At 47.0% G+C, this 13,144-nt stretch overlaps 1 protein-coding gene across 2 annotated transcripts in view; it reads left to right on the forward strand.

Annotated features, from left to right (window-relative positions):
- The first annotated feature begins 385 nt into the window (after window positions 1–385).
- LOC119967718 (E3 ubiquitin-protein ligase TRIM9) overlaps window positions 386–13,144 on the forward strand; it is a 39,384-nt gene continuing 26,625 nt past the window's right edge. For both annotated transcript variants that reach the window (XM_038800600.1, XM_038800601.1), the window contains exons 1-2: window positions 386–1,246; window positions 12,695–12,790. In XM_038800600.1, the coding sequence (XP_038656528.1) occupies window positions 446–1,246; window positions 12,695–12,790 (897 nt within the window). In that variant the 5' untranslated portion in view covers window positions 386–445. The remainder of the gene's footprint in view (window positions 1,247–12,694; window positions 12,791–13,144) is intronic.

A 13,144-nucleotide genomic window follows, 5' to 3' on the forward strand; every position in this document is an offset into this window, starting at 1 on the left:
CCATCGAGCAAAAGCCGTCCGACTCAGACGCTTTGGTTGCAGCATCAAAGGAAACCGCTAGGGCTGTTTGTGAGAAAAGGGAATTGAAAACTGCCGAATTTATTGGGGTGGGCCTGTACAACAACTCCGCGACAAAGCCAACAGGACATCATGTCCCAAGACATGCTCAGTTAGCAGCAGTGCTGTCCCGAAAAGTACACGTGCGCATTGAGCGCGGCTGTAGAAGTGTGCACATGCGCAGTGAGGGACGGCGCTCTCGCTCCGGAGGCGAGTGCACATGCGCAGTGAGGGGCGGCGCTCTCGCTCTGGAGGCGTTCACATGCGCAGTGAGCGGCGGCGCTCTCGCTCCGGAGGCGAATGCACATGCGCAGTGAGCGGCGGCGCTGTCCCTCGCCTGGTGCTGACCGGGGGGCTCGGAGCCGCGCGTCCCGCCTGCCCCTGCTGCATGGCTGACATGGAAGAGGAGCTCAAGTGCCCGGTCTGTGGCTCGTTCTACCGAGACCCCATCATCCTGCCGTGCTCGCACAATGTCTGCCTGCCCTGTGCGCGCACCATCCTGGTGCAGACCCCCGAGGCCGAGCCGCCCTCGCCGCAGGCCCGGGCCCGCACCTCGGCCTCGGACTACGACTACCTGGACCTGGACAAGATGAGCGTGTACAGCGAGGCGGACAGCGGCTACGGCTCCTACACGGGCTTCGCGCCGGCCACCCCCAGCCAGAAGTCGCCGAACGGCGTGCGGGTGTTCCCGCCGGCCCCGCTGCCGGCGCCGCTGCGCCACTCCAGCCTGACCTGCCCGCAGTGTCACCGCAGCGCGCTGCTGGAGGAGCGGGGCCTCCGCGGCTTCGCCCGCAACCGCCTGCTCGAGGCCATCGTCGGCCGCTACCAGCAGAGCCGCGCCGACGGCGCCAAGTGCCAGCTGTGCGAGCGCGGCCCGCAGGAGGCGGCCGTCCTGTGCGAGCAGTGCGACGTCCTCTACTGCGAGCCGTGCCAGCGGCGGTGCCACCCGGCCCGCGGAGCGCTGGCCAAACACCGGCTCATCCCGCCCAGCCAGGCCCGCGGGGGCCCCGTCCCCGCCAAGAAACTGCTGCCACCTCGCAAGATCTCCACCTGCACCGAGCACGAACTGGAGAACCACAGCATGTACTGTGCCAGCTGCAAGATCCCCGTGTGTTACCAGTGCCTGGAGGAGGGGAAACACGGCAAGCATGAAGTCAAGGCGCTGGGGGCCATGTGGAAACAACACAAGGTAGGAGGGAGCGTGACTCACCTGCAGGGGAGAGGTGCTGAGGGGGTGACCCTACGCTTCAACATTAGGGAGGGTGAATAACGATGGGGCATTTCCACTGGGGAGGCTTTTACAAAACATTTTGCACCCGCGTGTTTAAAATATGGTTAGTGCATAAAATGGTTCATGGAATCGGATCATTTGCTCGGTTGTTAACCAGAGTCCGCTAACCATTCTCTGTCGACAGACAGGATTTGGGGACCGAGCCTAGCTTAGCTGCCTTTGTAAGCCGTGTCTAGTTTGGCAACTGTTGGATGCCCTAAAGCCCACGAACTAATTTCACAGCAATCGGCTAAAAATTAAACCAAAATGAACACCTTATGGGTAAAAACCTTAAAGGCAGAGTCACTGGTATCAGGGGTGGGCCGGACATATTCTGCATGAGATGATGATTCAATGAAAATAATGCTTTAAAGGGATTTTAACAACTAACCTACTATGCTCCAAAAGTCACTTCAAGAAACCACATTCCCTCTTTTATATTGTGCTTCAGTTTGTTCTTTCCCTCCTCCTTCTCGCCCCAAACCTTCCCTCACTGTATGGATGGGAATGTACCAATTTGAATGGGCAAATGGCAAGTGAACTACAGTCCAAGAGACCGCACCTCTTTATCAGTAACGTCATGTGGAAATGAAGAGAATGAATTCAAGAAGCAGCTCTTTGCAATGCATTAAGAAATGCTGACTTATCACCTCTCTCCACACACCCCAGCCCCCATCCTTTCCGATTCTTGATGAAAATCAATGTAACTTGTACAAGTTTACACTGTTCAATCAACAATGACCTTGGCTCTGGAGGATTTAACAAGCCATCTTCCACTTGTGAAATTAATCTGTCAATCGACTTGTTGAGCACGTTGGTTCACTTGGCCAGACGTTTTGTTGACAGCGTCAGAAAATAGTTCAGATGGGTTTCTTCCCTAAGACATAAATCAATTCCTGTCTGACACAAGATTCCCATGCCACGTATTAGGGAAGACATTCGCATTGCTTTCCTCAAAGCTTTTATTTTCTAAGTGGCTTCTAGCTAGGCTACAATCACAGTTAAAAAGCCCCATCTACCCTTTACGGGGAGGAGAGAACCAGCACCTATCAACGCAAGCACCAATGGTGGACATCAATCCAGTATTTAGAGCCAGCAGTCAAGTCTTTGCTCACTAGGGTTGGCTGGAGTGGAGCCCGGAGCCTTCAGCTTCTGACTCAGAAATGGGAATGTTCCCACTGTGCCAATAGGTGGCTGGATGTCAACCCAGTATATAGAGGCCATATTCTCAGGAGTGGGGTTGGAAGCCAGAACTTCTTAATTTTGAGGTGGAAAAGCTACCATTAATCCAAAGGCTCACTCGTATAGTTTAGGGCAGTGTTCTTCAAACTTTCTTTTCAGGGACCCATTTTTACCAACCTGCCAACCTTTGGGCAATGCCGGCCGACCTTCGCGACCCACGACGGCCGACCTGCGCAACCCACCATTTTTTCTTACCTTGTTTGCTGCTGACAAAAATGGAGGAAATGGTTTTGCGTCCCTTTGGCCCTCGTACACACTCCTCCAATGGAACCTGTCGGAAAGTATGGAGTCTCCATCTGTCCAAAGTTCTGCATTTTTTCCTGTAAAATTTTGTGAAATAAAACACCCCGAACTTGTAAAAAAAAATGAATAAAATAAATGAAAAAAACAAAAATTAAATGAATAAAATAAATGAATAAAATGAATAAAACCACCCAAACTTGTAAAACAAAAAGCTGCGACCGTTTTTTTAAAAAGCGGCCGCACTGTGCATGTGTGCCTAATCATCGGCTATACGCATGCGCACCGATGATCTGGCACGCATACGCAGTGCAGCTGCATTTTTTTTACATGTTCACAGCCATTTTGAAGGTCGCTTGCAGCCGGCGTTATTAACAGCCGACTGCTGTGGCTGTTGAGCGCAGATTTGCGCGATCGGGAGTGCTGCGACGGATGGCTCCCTGACCCTCCCGACACCCGCCCGCGACCCATCCGTGGGTTGCGCCCCTGAGTTTGACTGCCTGGTTTAGGGTCATTCGGTAAGATGAATAACATCTGCAGAAAGATCAAAAGTGAGTCTATATTCAGCTACTTGATTGTTGTCCCAATCTACAATTGGGAGGTGAAACGCACGCAGACATGGGGAGAATGTGCAAACTTCACACGGACAGTGACCAAGGGCCAGGATTCAAACCCGTGTCCTCAGCGCCACAGTCCCAGTGCTATCCACTGCGTCACATGCCACCCTTAGCACATTGTATACTTGCTTTACACTAGGGTTTATCACTGCCCCTGAGTCAAAAATCCTACCCATTCTCAAGCCAGCTGATATGTCATGTGCCATGTGTACTTAACTGTAGTTCGCTTGCCATTTGCCCATTCATACTGAGCAGCTTCCCATCCATACAGGGGGGGAAAGGTTTGGGGCGAGAAGGAGTATTGGAAAGAAATAATGAAGCACAATATAAAAGAGAGAATGTGGTTAATTGAAGTGACTTTTGGAGACATAGTAGGTTAGTCCAAGAGGTGATGACTGTAGTTAAAATCCCTTGAAAGCATTGTTTTCATTGAATCATCACCTTATGCAGAATATGTCCTGTCTACCCCTGATCCAAGTTTAAGATTTAAGATCAGCGTTTAAGATTTTTATCCCTATGATGTACATTTTGGTTTAATTTTTAGCCTATAACTGTGAAATTAGTGTGCTTTTCTAGTTTGCTGGCAAAAAGCCCTTAGATGCTGAGCAAAAGTTGGTTAACAGTTTTGATGTTTTGCTTTGAAGGGAAATAAATTAGCTATTAAATCTGTTGCACATTGTATCTGAGATGATGGAGAGTTCCCCAACACATTCCATAGTATGGAAATACTTTTTATTCTTTGTGATCAGGAGTAGGTGTAATTAAACAATCAATGTAGTTGCCATAGCTCCCACACTAAAGTTAGGAATTGTATATTTAAGTAGTAACTTTGGCAGCTCTTGACTTGGAGCTGTCGGGTGTGGAGCCCAAATGCTTTCCCTTCCGACTCAGAGTTGGAAATATTATCACTCTCTAATTGGCACTTATTGTGACATGAGTGCCCAGTTGGATGTCATCTCAATATTTAGGGAGCACATTCTCATTTCCACTCACGAGGGCTGTTTGGAATGGTGTTCAACCCTTCATCTTCTGACTCAGAACTGTAAAGGGGGTCCAGGTTTCTTATCATTTGGTCTCCCCTCGGTAAAGGAACTTGGATGTTGTGTCTGGCAAAGGCATAGTGAGACAAGGGAATCTTGTGTTCTAAGGTTAATATCAGTCTGTTCATTAATGGGCTAGAATCAGAGAATTTACAGTATAGAAGGAGGCCATTCGGCCCATCGGCTTGCACCGGCCCTTGGAAAGAGCATCCCATTTAAGCCCACACTTCCAACCTATCCCCGTAACCCAACCGAACCTTTTTGGACACTAAGGGCAGTTTAGCATAGCCAATCCACCTAACCCGCACATCTTTGGACTGGGAGGAAACCGGAGCTCCCAGAGGAAACCCACGCAGACACAAGGAGAACGTGCAGACTCCACACAGACAATGACCCAAACCGGAATCGAACCTGCGACCTTGGAGCTGTGAAGCAACTGTGCTAATCACTGTGCTACCATGCTGCCCCGGCATACTTTGCTATTTCCAATGTTGGATGGAGCAATGATTAATGGATGCATTTCACTGGAAAACTGCTCTCAGTTCATTCATGTATTCAACCAACCATTTGGTGTAAAATTGGTCATGTCAACCCAGCGTTTTTCAGTCAGCTGCTGCAAAAATAGGGGAAAGCATATGGTGGCAAGTGTGAGATCAGTGCCCACTACACATAATGAGTGTTTATTGTTTCAGTCCCTCGACTATGCTTGTCATTTGACCAGATATTGAATGCCAAAGGTGCTCTCCACATAGGGAGGGATGTGACACATTTAAAGGAGTGATGCTAAATCTGAGAGCATAAATGCAGAACCAAAATTTGAAACAGCTCTTGAAATGTCTTAATCCTAGTTATTGACATCATTAAGACTTTTTCCTGAACTGCCCCAATGAATTTGTATTTGTTTAAGATAGAAGTATAGAGTTCTCCAGCACGGGAAGGAGGCTTACTGCAGCCCACTTTTTCTCTGAAAGAGCTATTGATTTGTCACCAATTTCTTGCCTTTTCTCAGTACCTTTTTAAAGTTTTGAAGATGGAATACTCAGCACTCAGTTGGATGGGTGCAGACACAACTGCACTTGACAGGTTCAGCATAATCAAGGATGGAGCTGTCATATGATTGGCACCCCATCATTGTAGTCAGTACCCACCCTCTCCTCCACAGGTACATTGTGGCCACAATATGTACCATCTTCCACATGCCCTGCAGCAATTCTTTGAACTTATTTTGACCTCTACCACCAAGAGGGTGAAGAGCAGAAACGTAATGGAAGCAAGCATTACTGGTATATTTTTCTCATAATTGCACACAATCTTTCAAAAGACGTGACTCAATAGACAAGCTATTCAAGTTATTTTCACCAACCTCCTACATATCTGTCACCATGCACTGCACTCGAATGGTAAAGTGGTTGTGACAGTTTATTGTTAGTCTTCTCATTTCACAGAGTAACAGCCTTACCACTTAGAAACAATGCAAATCAGAAATGCAGCTTTTAGCAGATTTTTGCTTGACGAGGCACTTAATATAAAGGATTAACTGTTTCATTTTCATTAACATTTTAAAGCAGGTATCTGTTGTACTTAAATTATTAGAGGAAGTGAAATTAGCATTGACATACTGTAGTGCCTTATCTCATCCGCATGGTAGCAAAATCCACTCACAATTGTTGAATTCCAGTTGGAATGCAGTCATTGTTATCTAGATAAATGTAGCAGTCATTTTTTTTTAAATTTAAGGGATGTGGTCTTAGCTGGTTAGGCCAGCATTTATTGCCCATCCCTAACTGCCCCTGTGAAAGTGGTGGTGAGCTGCCTTCTTGAATCGCTGCAGTCCATGTGATCAGCGCCGGCCCTAGGGTTGCTGGCGCCCCGGGCAAGCTGAACTTCAGCGCCCTCCGGGGGGGGGGGGGGCCGAGGCGGGGGGCCGGGGCCGGGGGGGGCGGGGGCGGACGGAGGGGGCGGGAGCGGGGGGCAGAGGGGGCCGCCCTGGGGGAGGGCGGCCACCGCGCATGCGCTGGTTGGCACCGGCCCAACTGCGCATGCGCGGGACTTTAGTATCTGGCGCCCCCTAGCACATGGCGCCCCGGGCGACTGCCCGAGTTGTCGGTACCTTGGGCCGGCCCTGCATGTGATGTACGAACACCCACAGTGCTGTGTTTAGAAAACCCCAAAGAATATCATGGAGTTCACCTGACTGTTTATTGATTTTGGTTACGATGAGCACAAGGGCCTGCCTTCCAGGTGTTATTCAACAGAGGTCTTAGGCACTTTTAATTAAAAACAAGCTTTATTCTACGAATTTAGTTAACATTTGAATAAACACATTTTTATCAACTACAAACATAAATAACCCACACAGCTACAGTAATCTATGTATAACCCTTAACGATTTCCCCCCTTTACTGTTCCAATTTGATAACAAGATCCAAGTAGAAATCTAGTACCCCCTTTTCAAAGGTATGGCCCAGCACACGGCACTCGAGACTTGGTATTGCCTTGATACTTGCTACTTGGTAATTCCTTTCCAAAACAGCAGGCTTGAATTCCTTCCAGAAAACAATTATCTTTTTTAAGTTATCAAGCAGTCTGGAAACAACTTTTAAAATGAAGATAGAAAGACACTTATTTTCAACCTGTGCAGCACAAAACCAGTTCAAACTCAAAACGAAAGTAAAAACATACAGAGCCACAGCCCAGCTCCACCCACACAATGACATCACTGAAGCCATGTGATAAGACAAAAACGTTTCTTTTTTTAAATAAATTTAGATCACCGAATTCATTTTTTTTTCAATTAAGGGGCAATTTAGCGTGGTCAATCCACCTAACCTACACATCTTTGGGTTGTGTGGGCGAAACCCACGCAAATACGGGGAGAATGTGCAAACTCCACACGGACAGTGACCCAGAGCCGGGATCGTACCTGGGACCTCAGCGCCGTGAGGCAGCAATGCTAACCACTGCGCCACCGTGCTGCCCTTACAAAAACATTTCTTCAAGGGTCGCTCACATGGCAGCTGTTAGGGAGGGACTTCCAGTCAACAGTGAAGGAATAGTGATCTATTTCCAAATCAGGATGGTGAGTAGCTTGGAGGGGAACTTACAGGTGATGGTATAGGGGCTGGTTTAGCACAGGGCTAAATAACTGGCTTTTAAAGCAGACCAAGGCAGGCCAGCACGGTTCAACTCCCGTACCAGCCTCCCCAAACAGGCACTGGAATGTGGCAACCAGGGGCTCTTCATAGTAACTTCATTTGAAACCTACTTGTGACAATAAGTGATTTTTATTTCATTTCATTTTCATGGTGTTCCCATGCGTCTGCTTCACTTGTCCAACTAGATGGTAGTGATGGTGGGTTTGGAAGGTGCTGCCTAAGTAGCCTTGGTAAGTTCCTGCAGTGCATCTTGTAGGTGGTACTGTGCATCAGTAATGGAGGGAATGAATGTTTGTGGAACGGGTGCCAATCAAACAGCTGCTCTGCCCTGGATGTGTCAAGATTCTGACACAATGTTCAGCACCATTTATTACTCCTCAGGCACTGAAACACCTGGAGCCATATTCAGCCAGGCAAGTGGAGAGTATTCCATCACACACCTGACATGTGCATTGCAGATAATGGACAGGCTTTGGGGAGTTGGGGTGCTCTCTGCAAAATTCCTAGCTTCTACCTGCTCTTGTAGCCAAAAGCTATATCTGGCTAGTCCAGTTCAGTTTCTGGTGACTGGTAACCCCCCAGAATGTTGACAGTGGGGGATTCAGCAATGATAATGCCATTGAAGATCAAGGGCGATGGTTAGATTCTCTCTTGTTCGAGATTGTCATTGCCTGACACTTGGGCACAAATATTTCTTGCCACTTGTCAGCCCTGCTGAATGGTGCTGAACATTGCACAATCATCAGTGATCATCCCCACCTCTGAACCTATGATGGAGGAAAGGTCATTGATGAAGCAGCTGAAGATGGTTGGGCCGAGGACACTACCCTGCAGAACTCCTGCAGTGCTGTCCCAGGACTGAGAATACTGACCTCCAACCACCACAACCATCTTCTTTTGTGTGGAAGGTGCCAGCATTGGTGGGCACAGTAAGAAGTTTTCCAACACCAGATTAAAGTCCAACGGGTTTATCTGGAATCACTAGCTTTTGGAGCGTAGCTCCGTCATCAGGTGAGTGAAAAGGTAGGTGTGTTTTTGTAACCTACCTCTTCACACAACTGATGAAGGAGCAGTGCTCCGAAAGCTAGTGATTCCAAGCAAACCTGTTGGACTTTAATCTGGTGTTGTAAGACTTCTTGCTGTATCTTCCTTTGTGTCGGATATGACTCCAACAAGTGGCAAGCTTTCCTCCTGAATCCCATTAATTCAGTTTTGCTAGGGCTTCTTGATGCTACAATCAGCTAAATACTGCCTTGATCTCGAGGGCAGTCACTTTCACCTCACCGTTGCAATTTTTTGTCCTGTTTGAACCAAGGCCATAATGAGGTCAGGAGCTAAGTGACCCTGGCGGAACCCATACTGTGTTGGTGAGCAGGTTATTACTGAGTAATTGCTGTTGATAGTGCTGTTGATGACCCTTTCAATCACTTTACTGATGATGGAGAGTAGATTGATGGGGCATAATTGGCCGGGATGGATTTGTCCTGCCTTTTGTGTACAGGACATACCTGGGCAATTGTCCACATTGCCGGGTAGATGCCAGTGTTGTAGCCATATTGGAACCTAGGTGCATAACAAGTTCTGAAGCTATTGCCAAAATATTGTCAGGGCTCTTAGCCTTTGTAGTATCCAGTGCCTTCAGCTGTTTCTTGATATCATGTGGAGTGAATCAAATTGGCTGTAGAATAGTGGCTAGCTGGTTTCACAGCGCCAGGGTCCTGGGTTTGATACCCGGCTTGGGTCACTCTGCACATTCTCCCCATGTCTGCATGGGGATCCTCCGAGGTGCTCCGGTTTCCTCCCACAAGTCCCGAAAGACATGCTATTAGGTAATTTAGATAGTCTGAATTCTCCTCCGTGTACCCGAACAGGTGCCAGAATGTGGCGACTAGGGGCTGTTCACAGTAACTTCATTGCAGTGTTAATGTAAGCCTACTGTGACTAAAGATTATTATTATATAAGACTGGCATCTATAATGTTGGCGACCTTGGGAGGAGGCCGAGATTGATCACCACTTGGCACTTCTGGTTGAAAATTGCAGCAAATGTTTCAGCTTTATCTTTTGTGCACAATGCACATAATGTTACAACTCAGAAACGTGCGACCTGGCCCAAGCAAGTCCATGTTGGGATTTATCCTCCATCTGTTCCAATATCCATTAAACTTCTTTTCCTTTTATCAACCTATCTAATTTAAGCTTCCTCATTCATAGAATCCCTACAGTGTGGGCAGCACAGTGGCGCAGTGGATAGCACTGCTGCCTCACAGCACCGAGAACCCAGGTTTGATCCCAGCCCCGGGTCACTGTCCATGTAGAGTTTGCACATTCTACCTGTGTCTGCGTGAACTCACCCCCACAACCCAAAAAGATGTACAGTTAAGGTGGATTGGTCACGCTAAATTGCCCCTTAATTGAAAAAAAAATAATTGGGTACTCAAACTAAAAAAAAAAGAATCCCTACAGTGCAGAAGGAGGCCATTTGGCCCATCGAGGCTGCAACGTCCCTCTGAAAGAGCACCCTACCTAGGCCCACATTCCCACCCTATTCCTGTAACTCCATCTAACCTTTGGACAATTTAGCATCCACTTAGCCAATCCACCTAACCTCCACATCTTTGGATTGTGGGAGCAAACCGGAGCACCCGGAGGAAACCCACTCAGACACGGGGAGAACGTCCAAACACCTCAGTTACCCAAGATCGGAATCAAACCCGGGACCCTAGTGCTGCGAGACAGCAGTGCTAACCACTATGCTATCATGCTGTTCACTGACATTGCCTCTCTCTCTCACTCACTAACTATGGAAGATGACTTTGTAGATTTGCAACTTTGTGTTAAGAACCCTCTATTTCTAAATCTCTTGCATTTAATCTTGTATCTCTGAGGCCTCGTTGTTGACCTTTTGACTACTAAAAACAATTTGCTTCTTTCTACCTTATCAAATCCTGCCATCATTTTATTATCAAAGGAAGGTTGAGGAGGTTATCCCATGAGGAAACGTTAGATTAACCCCCCCCCCCAACTCCCCCTCCCTGTTACAAAATAAAGTCATCCCCACCCTATCCTACCCCCTCCTCTCCCCCACCCCCAACAACTAACAGTGATCAATTTTTAAAAGTATATTATAAATGGCCGCCACCTACGGTAAAACCCATCCACGGACCACCCTCACGGTGAACCTGACCTTCTCGAGGTGCAAAAACCCCATCAGGTCACCCAGCCACGCCAAAGTGCTTGGAGACATAGATAGGATGCAGAGCTGGGCTAAGAAGTGGCAGATGGAGTTTAACCCTGAAAAGTGTGAGGTTGTCCATTTTGGAAGGACAAATATGAATGCGGAATCCAGAGTTAACGGTAGGTTTCTTGGCAAAGTGGAGGAGCAGATAGACCTTGGGGTCTATGTTCATAGATCTTTGAAAGTTGCCACTCAAGTGGATAGAGCTGTGAAGAAGGCCTGTGGTGTACTCGCGTTCATTAGCAGAGGGATTGAATTTAAGAGCCGTGAGGTGATGATGCAGCTGTACAAAACCTTGGTAAGGCCACATTTGGAGTACTGTGTGCAGTTCTGGTCGCCTAATTTTAGGAAGGACGTGGAAGCTTTGGAAAAGGTGCAAAGGAGATTTACCAGGATGTTGCCTGGAATGGAGAGTAGGTCTTACAAGGGAAGGTTGAGGGTGCTAGGCCTTTTCTCATTAGAACAGAGAAGGATGAGGGGCGACTTGATAGAGGTTTATAAGATGATCAGGGGACTAGATAGAGTAGACAGTCAGAGACTTTTTCCCCGGGAGGAACAAACCATTACAAGGGGACATAAATTTAAGGTGAATGGTGGAAGATATAGGGGGGATGTCTCTTTACCCAGAGAGTAGTGGGGGCATGGAATGCACTGCCTGTGGAAGTAGTTGAGTGGGAAACATTGGGGACCTTCAAGCGGCTATTGGATAGGTACATGGATTACGGTAGAATGATGGAGTGTAGATTAATTTCTTCTTAATGTAGGACAAAAGTTCGGCACAATATCGTGGGCCGAAGGGCCTGTTCTGTGCTGTATTTTTCTATGTTCTATGAGGTGTAGTCGACCTCCAGCCTAAGAGGATCTGCCTACTTGCCAAATCTTGCGAAAGGCCAGAGCGTCTGCCCCCGACCGGAGCTCCGGTACATCCGAGACGCCAAATATCGCAACCAATAGGCATGGCCTCTACCCCATGTTCAGGATTGCCGACATGGTATCAAAAAAGGACCTCCAGAACCACATAGCTTTGAGAAGTCTGTTCTATATAAGTCCAATACTGCACACGGTACTCTAAATGTTTTAAAGTTCTATATGAGCCCTTCACTACCTTTTGAGATGAAACATATAATTCTTCTGTTTTTCAATAAGGTCTGTCTCTAATATTCTGTGCACCTACACCCAGGTGCTCTTCCATAGCATCCTGCCTATTTCTATTCAAAGGGTTATTTCTCCTATTTTTACTTTAATGCTTCTCCACACACTGACTGATATTGAATTCCATCTATATCGCTCCAAGCTTCCTTTGGTCTTTTAATAAATTAACTATACCTTCTATTTTGTTGCCATCTGCAAATTTTCACACCACTCCCTAGGCCTGTATCCAAGCTTGCGCAAACAGTAAATGAGATGAATGGGCATTTAATCTGTTTTTCATGATGTTAGCTCAGAGAGGAATGCTGGCAAGGATGCAGCAGAACAGCCTGTTCTTTGCTGAACACTGCCACAGGTTCCTTTAGTCCAGCTGAACATACGGAGTGTTTGATGTCTCATCCAAAAGTTGAAACCTCTGACAATGCAGCACTCTCCGGTTTCTGAGCGACATGTGAGTCATACATTGTGTTCTTTCTTAAAGTGCTGGCAGGGGTGTGTGTGTGTAAGGGGCTGAAACTGTAGGCTTCTGATTCAGGAGGGGAGGTTTATCAGCAGAGCCAACCTGATGCTATCATTTATGACATGAAGGCAAGATTAACAAGTGAACCCATGTGACTCTATGACTGTGAAAGATGCAAATTGGAATCTGTTGATTTAATGCAAACCTTTATTTTCTTCTGTCTGTAGGCCCATCTGTCTCAAGCATTAAATGGTGTGTCTGACAAAGCGAAGGAGGCCAAAGAGTTTTTAGTGCATTTGAAAAACATGGTACAGCTAATTCAGGTAAGTTGATTACAAGATTTATGGCACCCCTTGCATGATCTCAGTGTGAAACTACATAAAGTTTTGTTGAAAGAAAATGGTCAAAAAACTTGTGTTTTCATTCATTGGGTTCTGAATGCCCACTTCCCACAATTTGAAAATGGATGCTTCCTATCAGAGAAGATGTGGCGGCAAATAAGCAGGTTGGATAGCTGGTACGGGTAATGAATGAAATGTTCACATCATTAAATTAAGGTTCCTGTTGTTGCCATTAGTATGACATTTCTGATCCTGGTGGTATCTAAATGTGGATACCCAAATACAAATTGGCTGAAGTGAATGCCGGATCTACAGTGGGTGCAGACTAAGACACTG

Source organism: Scyliorhinus canicula, chromosome 6 (assembly GCF_902713615.1).
Source record: "Scyliorhinus canicula chromosome 6, sScyCan1.1, whole genome shotgun sequence".
NCBI classification, from domain to species: Eukaryota; Metazoa; Chordata; class Chondrichthyes; order Carcharhiniformes; family Scyliorhinidae; genus Scyliorhinus; species Scyliorhinus canicula.